This window comes from Podarcis muralis, chromosome 6 (assembly GCF_964188315.1).
Source record: "Podarcis muralis chromosome 6, rPodMur119.hap1.1, whole genome shotgun sequence".
Taxonomy (NCBI): Eukaryota; Metazoa; Chordata; class Lepidosauria; order Squamata; family Lacertidae; genus Podarcis; species Podarcis muralis.
The window spans coordinates 22,707,916-22,727,839 of NC_135660.1; the positions used below are offsets into that span (position 1 = coordinate 22,707,916).

The 19,924-nt window shown below is 44.1% G+C and overlaps 1 protein-coding gene across 2 annotated transcripts in view; it reads right to left on the reverse strand.

Moving 5' to 3' along the window:
- The window catches only part of ARHGEF26 (Rho guanine nucleotide exchange factor 26), a 69,078-nt gene extending 49,376 nt beyond the window's left edge, over window positions 1-19,702 (reverse strand). The window contains exons 1-5 of one of the 2 annotated variants that reach the window (XM_028731341.2): window positions 19,488-19,702; window positions 18,441-18,587; window positions 16,344-17,457; window positions 13,003-13,042; window positions 6,679-6,824 (exon numbers count right to left, since the gene is read on the reverse strand). In XM_028731341.2, the coding sequence (XP_028587174.2) occupies window positions 6,679-6,824; window positions 13,003-13,042; window positions 16,344-17,408 (1,251 nt within the window). In that variant the 5' untranslated portion in view covers window positions 17,409-17,457; window positions 18,441-18,587; window positions 19,488-19,702. The remainder of the gene's footprint in view (window positions 1-6,678; window positions 6,825-13,002; window positions 13,043-16,343; window positions 17,458-18,440; window positions 18,588-19,487) is intronic. The other variant, XM_028731340.2, reaches the window with a different exon arrangement.
- Between the last annotated feature and the right edge of the window lie 222 nt (window positions 19,703-19,924).

The window sequence follows — 19,924 nt, forward strand, 5'->3', positions numbered from 1 at the left end:
CATTGTTTTTCATCAGTAATTGACTGAAATTTTCCTTTGGTTGGGCCCAAATTTCATTTGGATGGACCCCATTCAAAACAAGGCATGAACCCATTTCCCAGACATAGGAACCACCAACATCCACCTTCTCAGGTTTTAGTCACAGCTTATTGGCACCCACCTAGACCAACTCCAGGCGCTGGTTCAGCACCTGAACAGCACCACCCAATTCAATGGAGACATACAACTAAGTGCCATCAGCATACTGCTGACAAATCACCCCAATCCCATGATAATGGCACTCAATGGTTTCATATATATGTTAAGCTGCATGCAAAATAGAATTTCTTCTTGCACGATCCCACAGCACAGTCACCATGAGGCTGAGGAAAAGTCATCCAATGCTATTCTCTGACCCCCGTCCTGCAAAAGTAGGAGCATAACCACTGTAGAAGACAACACCCCTATACTATCAGGAAGCATCATTCAAAGATAAAGTTAAAAAGGTTCATTTCAGCAACTTCTCATTCTGCAATATAGAACTTTATGACCGACTGTCTTATGAAGGCTCTTTCAACGAAGGAAAGATGTAAAAGAAAATGAAATAAAACAAAACAAACAGGAAATGATCTGTTTCAATATTAAGAATAAAGAATTTATGAAAGTAGCTGCAGCACTCAGGAGTGGAAATATTCCTGCAATGTTTTTACACATGAAGAGAAAGAAGTTAGTGGTTGCCTCCAAAATACGGTCCAGAATGTCCCTCCTTTTCCCCCTATTACATCCTGCGATAAAATGGCAGAATATCTGCTTCACTTTAGAACACTTTGGCATTAACACTGTGCTTAACTCTGTGCCAACAGAGGTATTCAGCCAGCGAACCTTTGCTTTTCTATCCAGGATGAAAAACTGAGTACGTACCTGTAGTTCCAAAACAATCTCAAAATACAAGTTTGGCCTGAACGTACAGGCTAGCACATGTTCAAAATGTCAGGTTAATTAATCAACAATTTGAGACATTAAACTGTGCTTACAAAAATGAAAGTTTTAGATTTAACAAATCATTGTTTATACATATATAGAAGCAGAACTTCACAGTAGGTTTACCTAGATTATTGGTGAAAGCATGCCCATTCTACAGCCACTGAAGGAAATACCTGTATAGTTGTGATTTTCTTCTAACAGTTTTATCTGAGCAGTGATGTGTGATACTGATTTGCACATGCCCCACTCCCCAGCTGGTTTCTTCCTTCCAGTTGGGACTTGTTTCCTGTGTACGAGCCTGACCAGAGACACTCAGAAGTGTGCACAATAAGTATCCATGTGTACATCAAAACATACAAATAGAACTAAAAAAAGAAAAAGAAAAAAGCATTTCCTGATCTATGCATAAAAAGCAACATCTGAGAGATGGAGAACATGTCCAACTTCCATCAGCCCAAGCCAGCATGGCCAATTGCCAGGGATCATGGGAGTTGTAGTCCACTAACACCTGTATGACTTTTTGTTGAGTCAGGAGGAAGCGGAGGTTTCAGCAGATGTTAAGATACGGACCCATCCAAAAGATTCAAAGTCCAAAAGGACAACAGTGTTTTTCTTGACCTTTAAATCTTTAATACAGTGGTACCTCGGTTTACGAACTTAATCTGTTCCAGAAGTCCATTCTTAAACCAAAACCGTTCTTAAACCGAAGCGCACTTTCCCTAATGAGGCCTCCTGCTGCCGGTGCCCTTACACCGTTGGGCTTCTGTTCTTAGACAGAGGTAAAGTTCACAAACCAGGACACTACTTCCAGTTTTGCGGAGTTCGTAAACCGAATAGTTCGTAAACAGGGCTGTTCTTAAACTGAGGTACCACTGTAACCGAAGACCTGAACACCTCAAGCAACACCGCTATCTACCTCAATGACCCTGCTGCTTGGCCATCCTCCAAATTAAAATGTACAAAAGGGGCAGCGTAAGCTCACAGGCAGAACCCACCAGGCGTTTGTGGCTTTGCACCTGCACAGCCCTGACCTTGCTGCAGCCTCATCCCTTCTGGTAAGCAGCAGCACCATTGCTGCCAGGAAGCTACTGCTGCACCTCTGGCTCCACCAAGTGACCCATTCCTAGCCTTGGGGGCCTCTTGGGCCAAAAGGCAGCATAGAAAGAAACTCTTTAACAGGACAGACATGTATCCAATAAATATAATTTTAAAAGTACCGGGTATTCAGCTAACGTCTACTCAGAGCCAACCTAATGGAATAAATGATCATGACTAACTTAGGTACATTAATTTCAACAACTCTACAGGCAGGCCCCGCCCCACCCCATTGACACGCTTTCAATACGTGCGTGACTGTGTATACGCGCATCACGCCGAATCCAGAAGTGACCTGGAAATGTCAGAAGGATGTCAATGAAACATCACTAAAAGGGCGGAAGGGAGGTGGAGTGTTTGCCAGCTTTTTCAATGGGTTTCAATTACAGTGGTACCTCTGGATGCAAACGGGATCTGTTCCGGAGCCCCGTTCGCATCCTGAGCAGAACGCAACCCGTGTCTGCGCGGGTTGCGATTCGCTGCTTCTGTGCATGATGTCATTTTGAGCATCTGCGCATGCACGAGTGGCAAAACCTGGAAGCAACCCGTTCCGTTACTTCCGGGTCGCCGTAGAACACAACCTGAAAACGCTCAACATGAAGCACATTTAACCCGAGGTATGACTGTATACACAATTTCACCAACACACACGGTGCCCTGGGACATAACTCACAGACTCTGAGTGTTAGCTGAATACAATCCACTGAAAAGGAGTGGGTGCTTAAATGGTTATTTTTAGACTTATGAAAAGAACTGAGTTTGCCAGTGTATTACAACACACGTTTACTCAAAATTAAGTTCCACTGAGTCCACTAGTGCTCCTAGGAAATTCGGTATAGAATTGCAGTCCAATCACAGGAATGCAGTACACATTTTAGTTCTGTTTATAATCTAGCCCAGTGGGTTCCTTTCAACTTAATACTGTGGAGTATTTTAACTTCCACATTTCGAGTGTAAGTATCACACACAGTTCTCTCTAGCTCAACTGGTCGAATGAAGCTATTAACGTTCAGCATCATTTAAAAACATTCTAATATCATTTCCACTTCACTTCCCATATAGACTTACAGCTCATGTAATCTCTCATACACAAGTTATCCTCCATTTATTGCGTGCTGTGAATGGGGCATAGTAGCATTTATTAGTTCTCCAGTTATAGCCACAGAACTGTAAACAAAGAGGGCTTTAAAAAGTGGGGTGGGGAGGGAATGCTTTAACTGTATCATGTCTCAGAGGCCTCGGAATTGTTTTCAAAAGACTTTCTGTTCCCATTCAATGCTGCTTTTTCCATCAAGTCAATTAAGTAGAAAGAAGCAAACAGCTATATTAAACATATTGCATGAAAACAGCAGCACAGTGGTAAAACATGTGAAGAGATTTGGGTTCAACTGGTCAGCCTCCACCCAAACAACCCTTTCCATACTCTGAGATTGGTTTTAATACTTTTGAGATCCTTATGTGAGATCAATTAAGATCAGCGAGCACAAGGGAAATGTCCTTTTCTGTAGCGGCACCACACCTCTAGAATGCTAGCCATGTGCAGTGTATTTACACAGGTTTTGATACTTTTATTGTTGTAGCTGTACTGCATTGTATTTTAACTGGGAACACACATACACACCTCATTTAAAGCCAACCCGGAAGTCTAAAGGCAACACTAAAATATTTTAAATAAAGACACATCTGCTCATAACTAGGGTGAGGTCCTAATTTCAGTAGATTCCCCTCCTCCATACGCAGGCCTCATGCCGCACATCTTGTTCCTATTAAGCCCCTTGATGTTTTTTGGAGGAGGTGCGTTAATTATGCTACTGTAGTAGTGAACGGACTAGAAAGATCTGTTCCAGAAGCAGAAGTCCACTTGCAGTTCTTAGGATCCCAAAAAATATTTACATTTGCACACATGAACACAAATGATGTGCATATCATTAGTTGTTTTCCACTAACTTTCATTCAGAGTAGACCCACTGAAACGAATGGACCCAATGTTTTCATCGCAACATTTTCCTAGAATCGTAGTATTTTGAGTTGGAAGGGACATTAAGGGTCATCTAGTCCAACCCCTTGCAATGCAGGAATCTCAACTAAAGCATTCATGACAGGTAGCCATCCAACCTCTCCTTGAAACCCTCCAATGAAGCAGAATCTGCCACCTCCCAAGGGAGTCTGTTCCACTGTCGAACAGCTCTTACCGTCAAAAAGTTCTTGCTGATGTTGCATCAGAATTTCCTTCCTAGTAACTTGAATCCATTGGTTCAGGTCCTACCCTCCAGAGCAGCAGAAACAAGTTTGCTCCCTCTTCCATGGGACATCATGTGATATCATATCTCCTCTCCGTCTCCTGTTCTCCAGGCTAAACATATCAAACTCCCTCAACCATTCCTCATAAGGCTTGGTTTCCAGACCCCTGCTCATCTCAGTCACCCTCCACTGAACACATTCCAGCTTGTCAATATCCTTCTTAAATTGTGGTGCCCAGAACTGGACACAGTTCCCCAGGTGTGGTCTGACCAAGGCCAGATTTTATTATGAACAGATGAGTAGCAGTTTGCTTTCTCCATTCATTCACAACATTAACGTGTCATTTCACAAGAGGAGTTGCCGTAATGCATGGGGGTTTCCGCTCATCAGCTGATCACACAAAATCACGCTCTTTGTATTAATTGTCAATGCCAGTGCAATGCAGAGTTGAGGCTTTCCTTTCCATCTCAGTAACATAGAAGCCTTATGATCTTGCTCCAAGCAACTACAGCTATTGCAGAATTTATGATCCACCAAACCAAAATGCACTCCACCAGCTGTATATAGTGCCAAACTAAGATCTCAGCAAATCTTCTGGCTTTAGTCCTTGCCTTAAAACTGTAAGAATGACGTGCAGAGGATGGGAGAGACTTCCAGGCACCTTTTAGTCCACAAAACATGACTTGTGGGCTGTCATGTGGCTTCTTGTATCATGCACTGTGTAGGTCTGACTGTGAAACATGATTTAAATGAACCCCCCAAGCATCACTGAATGGGTTCCCAAGGATTCATGTAATTTATCCCCATCTGATTGCTTCCTTGAAATTCTACTATATCAAATAATTCAAATAAGACACACTAAATATAGCCATTTGCCACCATTAAAAAAACTGAGGACAATTCTTCACAGGGAGTGAAGTCATGAACCTGTTCTTTCCTTGCATTCACTTATTTTAATAATAAGAATAAATGCTTACTGCTAAAAGCTGTTGCAAAGTTTTAAAATCATATACAAGAAGCCAACCACAAACCTCTTGAGTGTTTAATTAAATTGCACTTGTAACCATAGCAGACTACAGCACACAAACAAAAAAGAGAACTTTGACCTCTTGCAGTTTTCTTCTGCTTAACTGTTTCCTTATCTGTGAAACTGCAGGGAAGCTAATATCTCTAGCCTATCATAGGTGCAATTCTAATGCCATTATCTCAACCCTGGGTTCACACATGTGGCAACTGCACATGTGGCAACAGAGGTCTTCCTCCGCACCTGCAGGGTCCCCTCCACCCCTCTGAAATTAGGCTTGAAAGAAGCCTTAGACAGTGCAATAGATTGTGGTGTGTGCTTGGTTGGGATGGTGGGGGTAGAATGATGCCCACAACGTTTTCTCTAGCATGTAAATTTTCGCTCAAAGAAAGTTGGCGACTTCTGCCTTAAGTGGCATGGCTGTTGCTTCAGCACGGTCAGTTCCCACGCTGCTCTAGTAATGTGGAGCCTGCCAATACCTCAGGTGATATAACATGGTTGCTTCCCATTACAGAATTCCAATCCCCATGGAATGGTCTGATGAGCAGCCACGTGAAAGTACCAACCACAGTGCTAAAATATTGCTTGGTACTATGCCAACATGCAGCCTTGGGCTCGAACACTCTCTTCTCTCCTCCTCCAGCAGACAGAGAAGATAAGAAAGTGACTCACCTGGTGGGGTGGAGCTGCAGAAATATTCTCCTAGCAGCACTGCAGCTTACCAGAGGGGCAAGGTGGCAAAAAGGTCAAGGCCCATGTAGTCCCAACCACCCCATCCTTACACAGTGATGCTGCTGCTTTGAGGCTATTGCTATGGCTCCACTCTGGTACATACACGTATTACAAACGATGATTTGCAGAGAGCCAGTGTTTGTCTGTGCTGGCGTGTTGTGAGACCTAAATTTCCCGCAGAACGACATTAGAATAAACAAGCCTCTTTGCTTATCCTCTCCATTTTCAAGATACTTATTTTCATTAATTCTCTCCATATGGCTATTTTACTGAACATGCTCTAAGGGTTGCCCCCTTCCCTGCAATTTAAATTCCAAAGCAGAGGGATCCTGAAGTCCTAACACAGTTGGCGACTTGTGGTTTGCTTGCATAAAAAAGGGAAAAACCCATAAGGCAAACGAAATTAGGAATGCAAGTCTAGCAGCTGTACCTTTTTACCAATTACAACCATTGGGTATTAGCTGCATACCCATAAACACTTCACTTCAGGAAGTAGTTCTGAGGGCAAACGATAAGCTATAAAATGTTGGGTTGAAAAGGACACTGGGAGATAAAAGAGACTGGCTTATAAGCACTGCTGCATTCCAGTTTGGCTTCGGGCTATTTAACATTATGACACTTACCGCAGACAACTGACTCCATGTTGATCTCAGAGGTTTGTACTGAATAACTATTTTTTCATCTGACTTCTGTTCTTTCAATTCTACCTCTTCATCAGAATCTATATCCAGAGCCTTTTCTTTGTAGTTCTGATACAACACAGCATTTTCTACAATAGCACAAAAAAGAAATTGATTTAAGGAGAGGTTCTAAGTAACATTATTATGAATATGCCTCTCAAACTCTACGGACAAAGATAGAGGCTTGTTCAGGACAATGGGAGAGCATAGCACATATTAAAGTAACAATAGATCACTGTACCACCAAAAAGATGCCTTCCACCCGAATTCAATAATAGCCTGTGTTCTTTGTTAAGGAAAAACCAGAAACACTTTTATTACGGTATTTGAGAGCTTGCGCTTAATAGAATACGAAATGTTAGGGTGAAAGACACCTGATTTAACTAGTTAATAAACTAGGCTCTGGGTGTTTCCAAGTAAGCACACAATTAAAAAGCAGGGATTTCGTTTTAAGTAAGGACTCTAGTCCTCAGGACAGTAAAGGTGGGCTTGAAACATGTGCATGCAGAGTGTGATAACATCTCAGGGAAATTCCCAGGAAACGAACTTTGATGCCACACATTTATTCTCCCCCTGCCCCACAGATGATAGTGGAAACACCCAAAACAAACAAAAAAATATGCATGATAAGCAATCTGGTGTGCATTTGCTTGAGCTGAATAATTTACACAGGTTATTAAATACAGCTCTCCTTGATTTTATTTTAAATGCAGATAATATAGTAACCTAATAAGGAAACAGGGACGCTGGTGGCGCTGTGGGTTAAAGCCTCAGCGCCTAGGACTTGCCGATTGAAAGGTCGGCGGTTCGAATCCCTGCAGCGGGGTGCGCTCCCGTTGCTCGGTCCCAGCACCTGCCAACCTAGCAGTTCGAAAGCACCCCTGGGTGCAAGTAGATAAATAGGGACCGCTTACTAGCGGGAAGGTAAACGGCGTTCCGTGTGCTGCGCTGGCTCGCCAGATGCAGCTTGTCACGCTGGCCACGTGACCCGGAAGTGTCTCCGGACAGCGCTGGCCCCCAGCATATAGAGTGAGATGGGCGCACAACCCTAGTGTCTGTCAAGACTGGCCCGTATGGGCAGGGGTACCTTTACCTTTTACCTTAATAAGGAAAGCTAACGGTCCAATAATTTATTAATCTCATAGTAACTTGCTGCAAACCACTAGCTGCATAATCAAATGGAAGTGTTACCGTAAATGAAAACTAGTAGTTTTAAGGCCTAAGCGCCTAAAATTCTCTACCAGAAATACCAACTACTGAAGCTGCAAAACCTGAATTCTGGCACCAGTATATATTACAGTGGTACCCCGAGTTACAAACGCCTCAGGTTACAAATGCTTCAGGTTACAAACTCCGCTAACCTGGAAGAGTTACCTCAAGTTGAGAACTTTGCCCCAGAATGAGAACGGAAATCATGTGCCGGTGGCGCAGCGGCAGCAAGAGGCCCCATTAGCGAAAGCACGCCTCTAGTTAAGAAGAGTTTCAGGTTCCGGAATGAATTTAAGTTTGTAACTAGAGGTACCACTGTACTGAATATATTAACTTAATCTAGTTTAGTCTATTATTTCATTTATTTATTCTGACTGCAAATTCAAAGCAGCTTTTGAGTTCTGTTTTCAAAGTATTTAAAACTTGTTCCGTTATTTTGTTAGGAGTCAAGGAGATAAGGTTGACATACAACATATTTAGGAGGGGAGGTTGCAAGAGCACCATGCCTGGAATCTATGCCATCCTTCAGAAGGAAGGGCTGGATACAAATTCAATAAACAATAATAAAGAAGGCATTCCACTGCCCTTAATGCTGGAAGACCTCTCAGCCTTTTATCCAGCATCCCAAATAATTATGCAATAAATGCATAAGGAATCCCTTTCCCCAAATAATTTCTCCATGCATTTCAACGGAGGTACAACATAGCTGTCAACGTTTCCCTTATTTAAAGGGAAATTCCCTTATTCCGAATAGGATTCCTCACAAGAAAAGGGAAAAGTTGACAGCTATGCAACACTATAAGCTGCAAAGGAAGCCTATACACATTATCAAGCCTCTTCCACTGAAGTGAAAGGAAAGTTTAAAAGCCACTAACCAGAGTTTCCCAATTTCAGCAGAACTGGTTAACTGCAATTTGCTGACTTGTATGCCCACACACATGAAGGGAGGAGAAAAGTGGTTGCTTGCAGGCAGTGGCGGAGGGAAGCCGCTTGTGTGCCTGGGGCAGCGCGCCCAGGGGCGCTACACGCCGCCCACAGGGGCAAGGGCGGGGCGAGCCGCCCAAAGGGGTGGGACACACCATGGGGCCTCCAGAGTCTGCCTGCCTCCTCCCCCTCAGCCACCTTACAGCTGGGGGGGAGGCAGTGGGCAGACCGTTTGGGCAGCGCAGAGCCTGCGCACGCCCAAGCCACCGCATTGCTCCCAGGAGAGACGCGTGGCTCAGGCACACTGCAGGCCCCGCGCTGCTGCCCGGCATTTTGGCAACCCCCCCAAGTGGTGACACCCAGAGTTGCCCGCACTCACCGCACTCTCCTTCCTCCGCCCCTGCTTGCAGGTGCCTAAAGTTCACACATATCTTAGTTTTCAAAGATAAAATTTGGCAGTCCAAATGAGGCCCTTACGTCTAAAACACCTTAATCAGTCACTTACGATAGAAAAATAACTAAAGGTACTTAATTTTATTTCTCATCTGCTTTTCCATAAGATCACCAGCAAGGCAATTTACTTGCCATAAACAGTCAATAACGGCTATAGCTCAATGGTAGATCATCTGCTCTGCGTGTGGAACGTCTCAGGTTCAATATCCCCACATCTCCAGGTAGCTCTGAAAAGAGGGCCCTTGCCTGAAACCCTGGAGAGCCACTGCCAGTTAGCGCAGCGAGGTAAACCAATCGTCTTGACTCAGCTTCCTAATCGGAAATACTGATATCAATATCAATACTGATATTTTCTGCACATGGAAACTTTGAGAAAACAATTAATTTTTTACTCTCTGCCTATATTCAAGGAGATAATAACAAGTTCTTCTATGGCAGAACTCAGCACTACTAGCAAGAAAATGTTATTGTAAACGCCTCCTTGTGGTTTCAGACCCTTACCACTAATGAACCATTCTGGTCACAGAAGCAAGGCCTCCACCCTATGCAACATAGAAGTTACTGCCATTGCTAACAAGAGTCAGAGGGCTTTAAACTACTGCCAATTCTCCTTTTAAATAAATTTTTAAAAAATTCCTCTAAGCCCATGGTCTGGTTCCAAACATCTGGTCTGCAAAAGGATTGAATTTAGCACTGGGTTTTCACACTTTCGCTGCCATCATATATTAAAGCAGAGGTGGTGAACCTCTGTCAGGCTTAGGGACACAGTTCCTCATATGAAAGCTTCTGAGGGCTGCATGCCAGTGGTGAAAGCAGCCAAGTAGGTGGAGCGAGAGTTCGATTCTTACTTTTCCATAGTAGGCTACATGCCAACCACGCCAGAGGTTTCTACATTTACCTCCAGCCCCTTCTCTGCATCCAGGCAAACAGGAAGCATTACCCTAAATTCATTCCTGCTACTCAACAGTACTCAAGGAGAGCATGGAGCAGGACTGGTGAGAGGTGTAGCCTAGGAAGTTGGAAAGGCCTGAGGAGAATCGCAAGGCCCAAGAGCAAGGCTTGGAAGCCCACATTCAGGCCCAAGGCCTGAGGTGCCCCTATATTAATGCGACAAAACAGCTGAAGAATAAAATTCAAGAGGGAATGATGACGCTTTCTGTTCTGAGGCATAATACGGACCCACAACGGTGGGAAATTCAGAAAAGGCCACATAAAACAATTATAAAGTTGGAAGACAAGACATGGCCAAAGAATGGAATGGGTACAGATTATAAAGAGAACCAAGTTCTTATTCTTGTTGTTGTTTTTAACTTTACAATGGATATCCTGAGTAAGAACAAATAAGTTTACATTAAGGCTGCAACTTAAATCCCTAAGCCACTGCAGTGGTCCCTCACCCCACAAACAGATCCACCAGCCCCCAAAACAGGGTGCTTCAGTGGCAGGGAAGCTCTGAGCCAGTTCAAGGGCCATCAATTGATGGCACTGTGACCTGCTGGTACATCAGTTCCAGGCTGGCATAGCTGAAGTAGCGTTTTGCCTGCATCCCACCCTCCGCCCTGGCTGGAGTGATCGATGAGGCTGTGGGTGTGAAGGCAATCCTATGCACATTTACTTGGGAGTAAACCTCTGGGGACTCTGTAGGAGCTACCTCTCAGTATTTTTGCATAAGATGAGGATATGTGTGTTTTCATCCATCACTGCTCTCCCTTTATTTGTTTTCTTTGTTGAGTGGAGGGAGCAACTGAACTAGACCCTCTCAGTGGCCACAAACTCACTTCTTTCAGTTTCCTATGTCACGTTTCTAGCTGTTGTGCCCTTTACAGTTTAGCTTGAAAGCCACCCTAGAGATTATAAAGTATGGGAAAATACGTATCATACATAAATACATAATGATGGAAACAGCAAATGGCTTAAAGCAGGCATGTCCAAACTCCGTTTTGGGGCCTTAATCCGGCCCGCCATTCGGTTTAATCCGGCCCCTGTGGCAGTTTATTTCCTGGGGTAAAATTCTAAAAAAAAAAACCTCAACAACTTTAATGCTAAAAGAAGCTCAACAACTCCAACCTTAAAAAAAGCAACTTTGGGGTAAAATCTTAAAAAAAGGTCAACAGCTTTGGTCAGCCCTTTGGTTGGCCCCCACAGCCCTTCACTTCATCAAATCTGGCCCTCTTTGAAAAAAGTTTGAACACCACTGGCTTAAAGGCTCTGCCAAACAACTGAACCATTGTCCAGTAGTCCAAAAGGCATAACCAGTTGATTAACATCATAGAATGGAACATGGTGTTGTTTCAAAAGTAATGAGAACTGAAGCACTGCAAGAAGGAACTAGATCAAAATTGATACTGAAAGCTGAATGAGGAAAAACAGGCTGGTTGAAGTTGTGACAGAGCCAGAGTGAAATATAGCACAGGTAAAAGTTCTGAAAAGTAAACCATCACTACGCTTGAAATTTTTGAATAGGTCCAGCCCACAAACAAAAGCAAAGGGTAGTATTCAACTGAGTTTTTCTCGGGGAGAAATCCATTGAAATTAACGGCCATGACTAAGTTAGGTCCATTAATTTCCATGGGTCTGCTCTGAGAAAAACCTAGCTGAATACCACCTGAAGTGACCAACGAAATGGTATGGAAGAGCAAAAGGCAATGGTGATGGCAAACAGATCTTCATGATAGACTTTAGGGCAAATGCAATAAAGGGGAGGAGTTAATGCAGAGGTATTTTACTATAGCCAAGACAGTATTTATAAAGAAGCAACTGTGATATTTATTTGTTCAATTATGAGTCACCTACATCCAGGGTTCAAAATTAGCAGGGCACAAGGCGCATTTAGCACCGAAAGATTCTCCATTTGCAGGCACCTCAAAAAGTCTGGGCACCATTCTTTTGTGCCTGGCTGACACTCAAGGATTAATGAAATGTATGTGCTTTGAAGCCTCAAAGTATAGGTTAAGGATAGACAATATGTTAAGGAGTTTAACAATAAAGAGTAGAGTGTTTTGAAAACTGAAATTTGGTGCCAATATTTTTATTGTAAACAGCAAATTAAACATGTATTAACAATTTCTGTTACAAATGTGAAATTAACAATTTGCCACTTATGTGAATTGCATATTAGTTCATTCTTATCAAAATAATAAAAAGTGTTGCCAATGGCGACTAGACATTCTGTTTTGGCGCCCACAACCCAGGTCCCAAGAGCCATTTAGCTCCTAGCTTTTCTATCCAGGTTTCTAAGACTGCCTGCATCATATTATCTAAGCCAACTTACAACAAAAACATTGAACAACAACATTCACAAAGCAGGAACTATCAACAATAAACTGCAACATTTGACAAGAGAGGCAAAGAAACACAAATTTGGGCACTTTTGAAATTGCCTATTTTGCAAAAGTTGATTTCACAATCACAAGCTTCCGAAACATCAATACAATGTTGGAAAACTCTGCAGGTGCATACAATCCCATTTACTTTTAGGCCTACCTCAACAAGCTGAACTCATTGGAGGTCTTTTTAAAATAAATAAATAAATACCTTTTTTAAAAAACAAAACAAAAACCCATATTAAAGACAATTTAGTTGTACGTGATTTTGCTTAAAACACACAACTCATTTGGCTCAGTTTCTTCATACATGCTTTTTTGAGGTTTCACACCAAATTGTCCAAAAAAGTGTTCTTACCGTCTCCATCAAAGGTCCCTTGTCCTTTTGGCATTTTCTTCTAAGATTATTTTAAAAGAGAGGAGAGAAAGGAAAAGCAAACCAGTGAAAACAAGAATGTTCAGCAAGTAGCAAAAAAAACCCTAAAACTGAGTTCATTACGTTTTTCATAAAAGTAAGTTCAAATAAGATACATCAGATTATTTACTTTAAGAAATGCCACTTCCCTTCCTGTTACAGGCTGGATCATCAAGTCATGTCAGAAGTCAGCCATCTCAACAAGTCTATAATGTTTGTGGCCCTCAATTAGACCCTTTCAGGGGGAAATGTGCACACGCTCTTGCTATCTTCACTAAAATTAACAGAAATCTGAAAATGGGGGAGGTTCGCGTATATACCAGATTACATCACATGATGCATTTTAGTAATGAATTTTCTATCTCTAAATGGAATAAACTCCATTTTAAAAAACAACAACATAGAAATATTTCCATTTAGTAAACATGCAAGTGACTTCATTTGTTTGGAACAGTCTTTAAAGTCAATGGCATTTGTCTAAGGCAGGCAAGGTTGTCTCCCATTTGCTGTAGAACAGTTTCCTCTAGTGTAGCCTTTGCATCAATCTGCTGCCCTGCATATGCCACTGGACTACAATTCCCATCAACCCCAGCCAGAATGGTCAAGGATGACGGGAGCTGCCTTCCAAAGTGTTTGGGGGCACCAGGCTAAGAAAGGCTGCTCTTGAGCAATGGTTTATAGATGTTTTGCTGATGGCCACTTCACAAGATAATCCACTTAAATAGGTGTACACTAGTGTAAAAACAACCAACTATGTATATCACCATGAATGCAAAATAATTAAGTGTCCACTCTGCTACATGGGCATGTGTTTAGATGCAGGACCCCTAATTATGGTTAGCCCTTGAGTGCTTCACTATGCAATTTTAAGGCACCCTGCAGAAATTTTAATCAAATGTTTGTTATTAAATGTATCCAGGACCCATAAGGTAGGGTGCAAATTAAAAACATCAAAATTATGATACGTTCAGGCAATCAAAGTTTTCCGCATCATCTTAAACATTCCTTTAGCAGCATCTTAATGCATCATTATCTAGACACAATATAATTAAGCCTGAAATCTTATGACATTTACCTGGGACATAAATCCACTGTGTGAACAGGCTGCAAGGCTATTACTCAAACATATTTAAAATGGGGATTAAATTAAGCATTCTACTTCAGCAAAGACATTAGAGTAAAATGACTACTATAAATGCTGCTTATACATAACTGCTGTTTACATATGTTTAACCTAACTTTCCTCATTAGACTTCTCAATGGTTTAGCTTAGGTGCAAAAGCAGTGTTATGCAAATGCTGCCTGCATATAGAATTATTTCCTTTGTTCACATACAAAGGGATGTGGTAAGTGGGGTACAGGTGACAAACCTGTATTCAGCGGTAAGTAATGGATGAGAAGCAGCTATTGGTTCCTGTTTCTGTATTCTTGTCTACAGGATGGATTTAAAGGGTTAGATCATCTGGGCACATTTATGCCCTGCAATGTCCCCCATTCAACAGTTCCAAGTAGTCCTTGCCAATAAGATCAGTGCTGCCTGCTCAATCTGCACAGGCTAATGCACTGGAGAAAGAAGAGTACCTGCACCTCTCTCTTTTTTTTGCAGCTTTTGGGTATGTCATTGTACTTGACCCATGTGATTCACAAACAAGTGTGACTGAAGTGCAGTTACGTAGATCATACTGCCACAGAGGAGTCCAACAAAGCAAGACCCAGTGCAGTACAATAGTCAGAGCGACAGCAAGCCTCTACCCACCCACCTTGCTTCAGCACTGAGCAAAAATGCCCCCCTCTCTCCCCTGCTCCAATGCCTGCTGCATTTCAGACACACAGCACAAGGCCAGGAGCAGAAGGGGTTCCGGGTGACAACCAGTTTTCAATTGAATAACTAAAGCCAGCCAAGATTCGTCAACCTGTGTATGAAAAATAATTCACAATGGGTTTCTTCCCACCAACTTCACAAATGAAGCAGCACATCTTAATGTGCCCCTTTAAGAAATAATTTCAAAGGGTCATATTACAGCCTTGGCCCTCCAGATGTTTTGAGACTACAAATCCCATCATCCTGACCTCTGGTCCTGCTAGCTAGGGATCATGGGAGTTGTAGGCCAAAAACATCTGGAGGGCCGAGGTTGAGGAAGCCTGGTCATATTATGTCAAAGAACTTCCTTGGCTCGACAGAATAGGTACTGATGCTGCAATTACACTACAGCTCAAAAGAGGATAAAAATGTTACAAAAAATCTCCCCCACTCTAAGAAGATGGCATTCATGTTTGAGTTCTGTTTGCTTTCTGTTCCTATCATCGCTGCAAAGTTGAGAACCACAGCATTCAAGTGCTGGATGGAGAAGACTATGCAGGAAGAAAAGGAAGTGCCCATTTGTTCCCCAGCTGGTGCTAATAAACTGAAGGCAGCTGGACACAAGCAGCAGCAAAACACACGAGTCACAATACAGAGCTGACCCTGGAGAACGCACTACCCCTCCTTGCTACAAAGCCTCCAACTTCCTTAGAATTCAAAAACCCTTCTATGGAGCAGGTTAATTTCCCATTCTGCTTCCAGCATGGATCAGTCATTCGTTCATGTGTGGGAAGGAGAGAGCAATTACGGTATTCTGTCCAGAGACAGTTGCACCTGCCAATATTCTCCACCATACCAATGAGCCAATATAGCTCACAGAGGGATATAAACCTGACAACCTTAACACTAAGCTGCCTTATACAGTGAGATCACTGGGCCACTTTGCTTAGTATTTTTGGTGAGGACTTGAAGCTGCTTTCAGACAAACAGGAGTTTTCCCCAGCCCTACCTAGAAATACCATTGACAGAACACAGGACCTTCACAGATGCTCCACACCTGAAGTATGTCCGTTTCCTGTGGAAACGTCAGATTGCATCCAATATTACTTTTATTTAGAGTAGACCCATTGAAATCAATGACCAACCTAGGTCCATTGATTTCCAAACAGAACTTAGTTCACTACAACCCATAATTTCTGTCTGCAGACTTGCATCTTCCCTTCATGCTTGATGGTGTGTTCAACACACTAAACATAAATTCAGACTATAGGATGGATTACCACTGAATTTACCATGAGCAAATCGCTATCTCTCACCTATATCACAGGGTTGGTATGAAGTTAACACACTACTTTAAACTGCTTGAAGGATAGCAGGGATGCAAATTTTGCGTACAAATAAAACACATTTCCCCCCCCCCCATTTTTAAAACCTACATATCATTGCAACTCATTAACAAAGCAAGTTTCATCAATTTCCTTACCTTTATTCTTCCTAAGCTAGAGAATTTCTCCTTATCTTCCACAACCGCCTTCAGAACTGGCTGGGACATTCTGTTTTTTGTCTTAAAGCTGGCACTGCTGTCAAAGTCAATGCCACTCACAACAGCCCGCCGATAGGAAGTAGACCTCAAACTACGTTTCAGCATCCCTGGGCTGTCCACATCCGCTTCTGCTTCTTCACCTCCACCAGCTACCAAAGGCAACCCAAGGGTCTCCACCATGCTACGGACCTTGAGAACCCTCCTGCTTGGTTCCACATTCTGGCTATTAGCTTTGTTGGTTACTTTTATTTCAGTAGCCAAACTCTTGGGGATGATCTGCTGCTTCCCCACTTTCAACGCAGCAGGACTGTGCGTACTCAGAACCACGGGCGGCGTTTCTGCAAGCTCATTCTGATTTGACGGCAGTCTTTGGAGAGGCAGATGCTGCTGTTCCAAGGGAGCAGACAGGCAAACAGATGCCTTCTCTGAGCTTTTAGGAAGCTGGCTGGGTTGCAATGCTGAGGCGGTGGATGTGTTGTTATTTGGCGAATGCACGATTTCCGTAGGCGACAATCCAAGGCTTGATGAGAAAACAATTTGTTCCTTCTCTGGACAAAGTGCTGCTCGATTGGAAATCCTCCCTGGGTGAGCTAGCTTGCTGCTTCCTGAATTTATAGGACCACTGGCTGTAAAATTTATAGAATTATTTGAAACCATTTTCAGGACTTGGGGTGACTGGTCAGAAAGGCTAGGGGAGAGAGCCTTATGTTCCGGAAACCGAACCTTTCCATTTGGCACAGAACCAAGGCCGCAGCTGAAAAGCAAAGGGCTCCTTTGAATGGATCTGCTGTCCAGAGAAGTAATTATAGTTTCATCAGGCTGAGTTAAAGTAAACGTATCCTTGTCTTCCACGGGGAAATCTGTGAAGAGAACCCCAGTGGAGCTCTGATAAGACTGAGGCCTGGGTTTGTTCTTTGTGTGCAAATGGGTCTGGTGGGCTGACCTCCTCCTCCACAGTGGTGCAATGTTGTTGTTGGAAAAGTCCACTTCATTTGGGCCGTCCATAACCAAGGGCTACGGTCAACCCAACATTGGGAGAGGAATGCAGACGGCCCTTTTTAACAAGAAAACAGAAGCAAGTAAAACTTCAATCATTCAGTAGCCTGATACACACATAACACAAAACTATTACAATTAGGTATGAACCTTACCTAGCATCTTATATGTGATTTGTTTACTACCAACAAACCACAATCGGAAGCAATGGTTTGCTGTTGGCTTAGAAATATTGGTTTGTTTTAACTACGGCATGGCATTATGTCTGAACCCAGCACCCTTCCTTAACCATGGTTTGTTTGAGCAACCCAGGCACCACTTGGCTGGCAATGTGGTGAAAGGTAAAGGTGGAAGCATTTAAAGCAAGTGCAAGATCCAGCTTAATTTTAAAAACCTGCAGAGTAGGGAGTTTCTTATCCTACATGTACATTAGCTGTTGAACAACAAAGCAGAGGAACTATTCAATTACAGAAGTAGAACACTTGCCAAGAATAATTTAGTATAGGTGGTTGCTGCCATGGTGGTTCTAGAAACAGAAAACAGGTAAAGTTATTGTTTTTGTTGGACCATACAGATAAAGAATTCTCCATCTTTCCTACATGCAAAGCCCTCCAAAGAATATTTCCTGCAATTAAAGCACTCTGAATGGTATTTTATGAAGTTCTGAAGGCAGAGTGAGATTACAGCAGGCATGCAATCCGTTTCACTTTTTTCAACATGCACCTATGGCCCATAGGTGCATCTTGGGGTAAGGTGCAAGGAGGGAGTCTGCACAAGGAAAAAAACAAACAAACCAGGGCCTGGGCACATGGTGAAACAAGCAAAACTATTCCATCACTCAGCATTCCTAACCATCAACCCATTTAACACATGTGAAAATAGCCCAGCAGCTGGAGGCAAATCCAGGTCATGAATTGATGACTGGGGGGAAAGGAGGGTGGAGCTACTTAAAAACTAGGGCTGGGGTCCAAAGACACACTTAAAATGTTTTTTTAAAAAAAAATAAAAGAGCAGCAGACCACCATGAACATCAGAAACTACTTCCAAAACTCCTCCGGGTCTTTAAAAGGCTTTCCAGACACTGCAAATGAGGCTCCTACAGCCAAGCAGCAGAAGTTAAAATGAGAACGGAGTGGCACAGTTCCTTAGTTCCTGCCTCAAGTTCAGGTCAAAAGCTTGATCTCCAACCTGATAAGAAAACAAGGAAGTGCAGTGACACTTATCACACAGGAGGAACTTCTGCAAGCCAACTCCTACTGATGCATTTGACGAAGCAAGTGCTCGCCTTCAAAAACTCACACCAAAACTAATGTGCTGGGTATTTTTTTTAAGGTTGCAGCAGCTAAGAAGCACAGTCCCCATGCAGCCCGTTTACTAAGAAGCAAGTCCCCACACTGAGCCCGGGCAGAAATCCTGAGTGCCTGTTTGCTTGGAAATAAGCCTCGCAGAACGTAATGGGCTTTCCTTCCTCCGAGTGCATATATGGAAGAGGAAAGAAAGCCCATTAAATGCCGCGAGGCTTGTTTCCATGCACGGAGTTGTCCTCCTCAAAAGCGAACCCTCCACCAAGTACCCGCCACCGGAGGCGAGGAGGGAGTTATGAGCCACTTAACTCCCCTGAACTGGATTGTCACCGGCTATTGGCATGCGGGCTTCCTCGCGCGCTGTGATCTTTTTGAAGACTTCCGAGATGAAAAGAGATCACACCTTTCTCTAAAAAAGAAAAGAAAGGCCGCCGCGCTCTTTCACCTCCTGGGCTCTGCTGGAATTCCCACGCCTTTCTCCTCAGCTTCCATGCAGAGCCCCTGGCCCCGTTCCCACCGCCCCCTTCTCTTAGCATTCTCGCGGGCTTTGTATGTTCTTTCCCGCCCGGCTCCTGCGACCTCCCCACCGAGGTGGCGACGGCGGCGCGGAGTTGCGAAGAGAGGCCAACTCAACTAAGGCAAAACTTTTCTCTTCTTTTCCACAGGTACGAGAGGAGAGCGCGGGACTACTCCCTGCCTGCGCCACGGAGGTCCCAACCGAGCGCACGGTCCCCGCGGCGCTTTCCCGCCAAGCGCCCCACCCAAACGAAGCGCAGCCGCTCACCTCATTTCGGCGTGCGCGCGAGGCCAGGGCGCTCTCGGTCGGCGCGCCCGTCCGCCCCACCTGCAAAAACAGAAGCTCCCTCCGCGCCGTGTCTCCTTCTCCCAGGACTGAGGCGGCGAGGGAGTCCCGACGCGGAGCCAGAGCGCACCGCCCGGCGGGAACTTGACCTGCCTGCCTGCCCGCCCGCCCCAGCGCCGCCGCGGTACCTTCGGCCCCCCTCCTCTGCCCTTAGCGCCGCCTCCCCGCTGCCCTTAGCGCCGCCCTCGCCGTCCGGCCGAGCGGCGAAAGGCGAGGCTGCCTCCCCGCGGGCGCGCGGCCAGATGGCGCCGCGGCCGTTGCCAAGGTCCCGGCAGCAGCCGCTTGGATTTGCATGCGAAGGGCTGAGCCCTGGCGTCGGAGCAGAGGCGCGGGAAGGGCCGCCGAGGGCGTGCGAACAG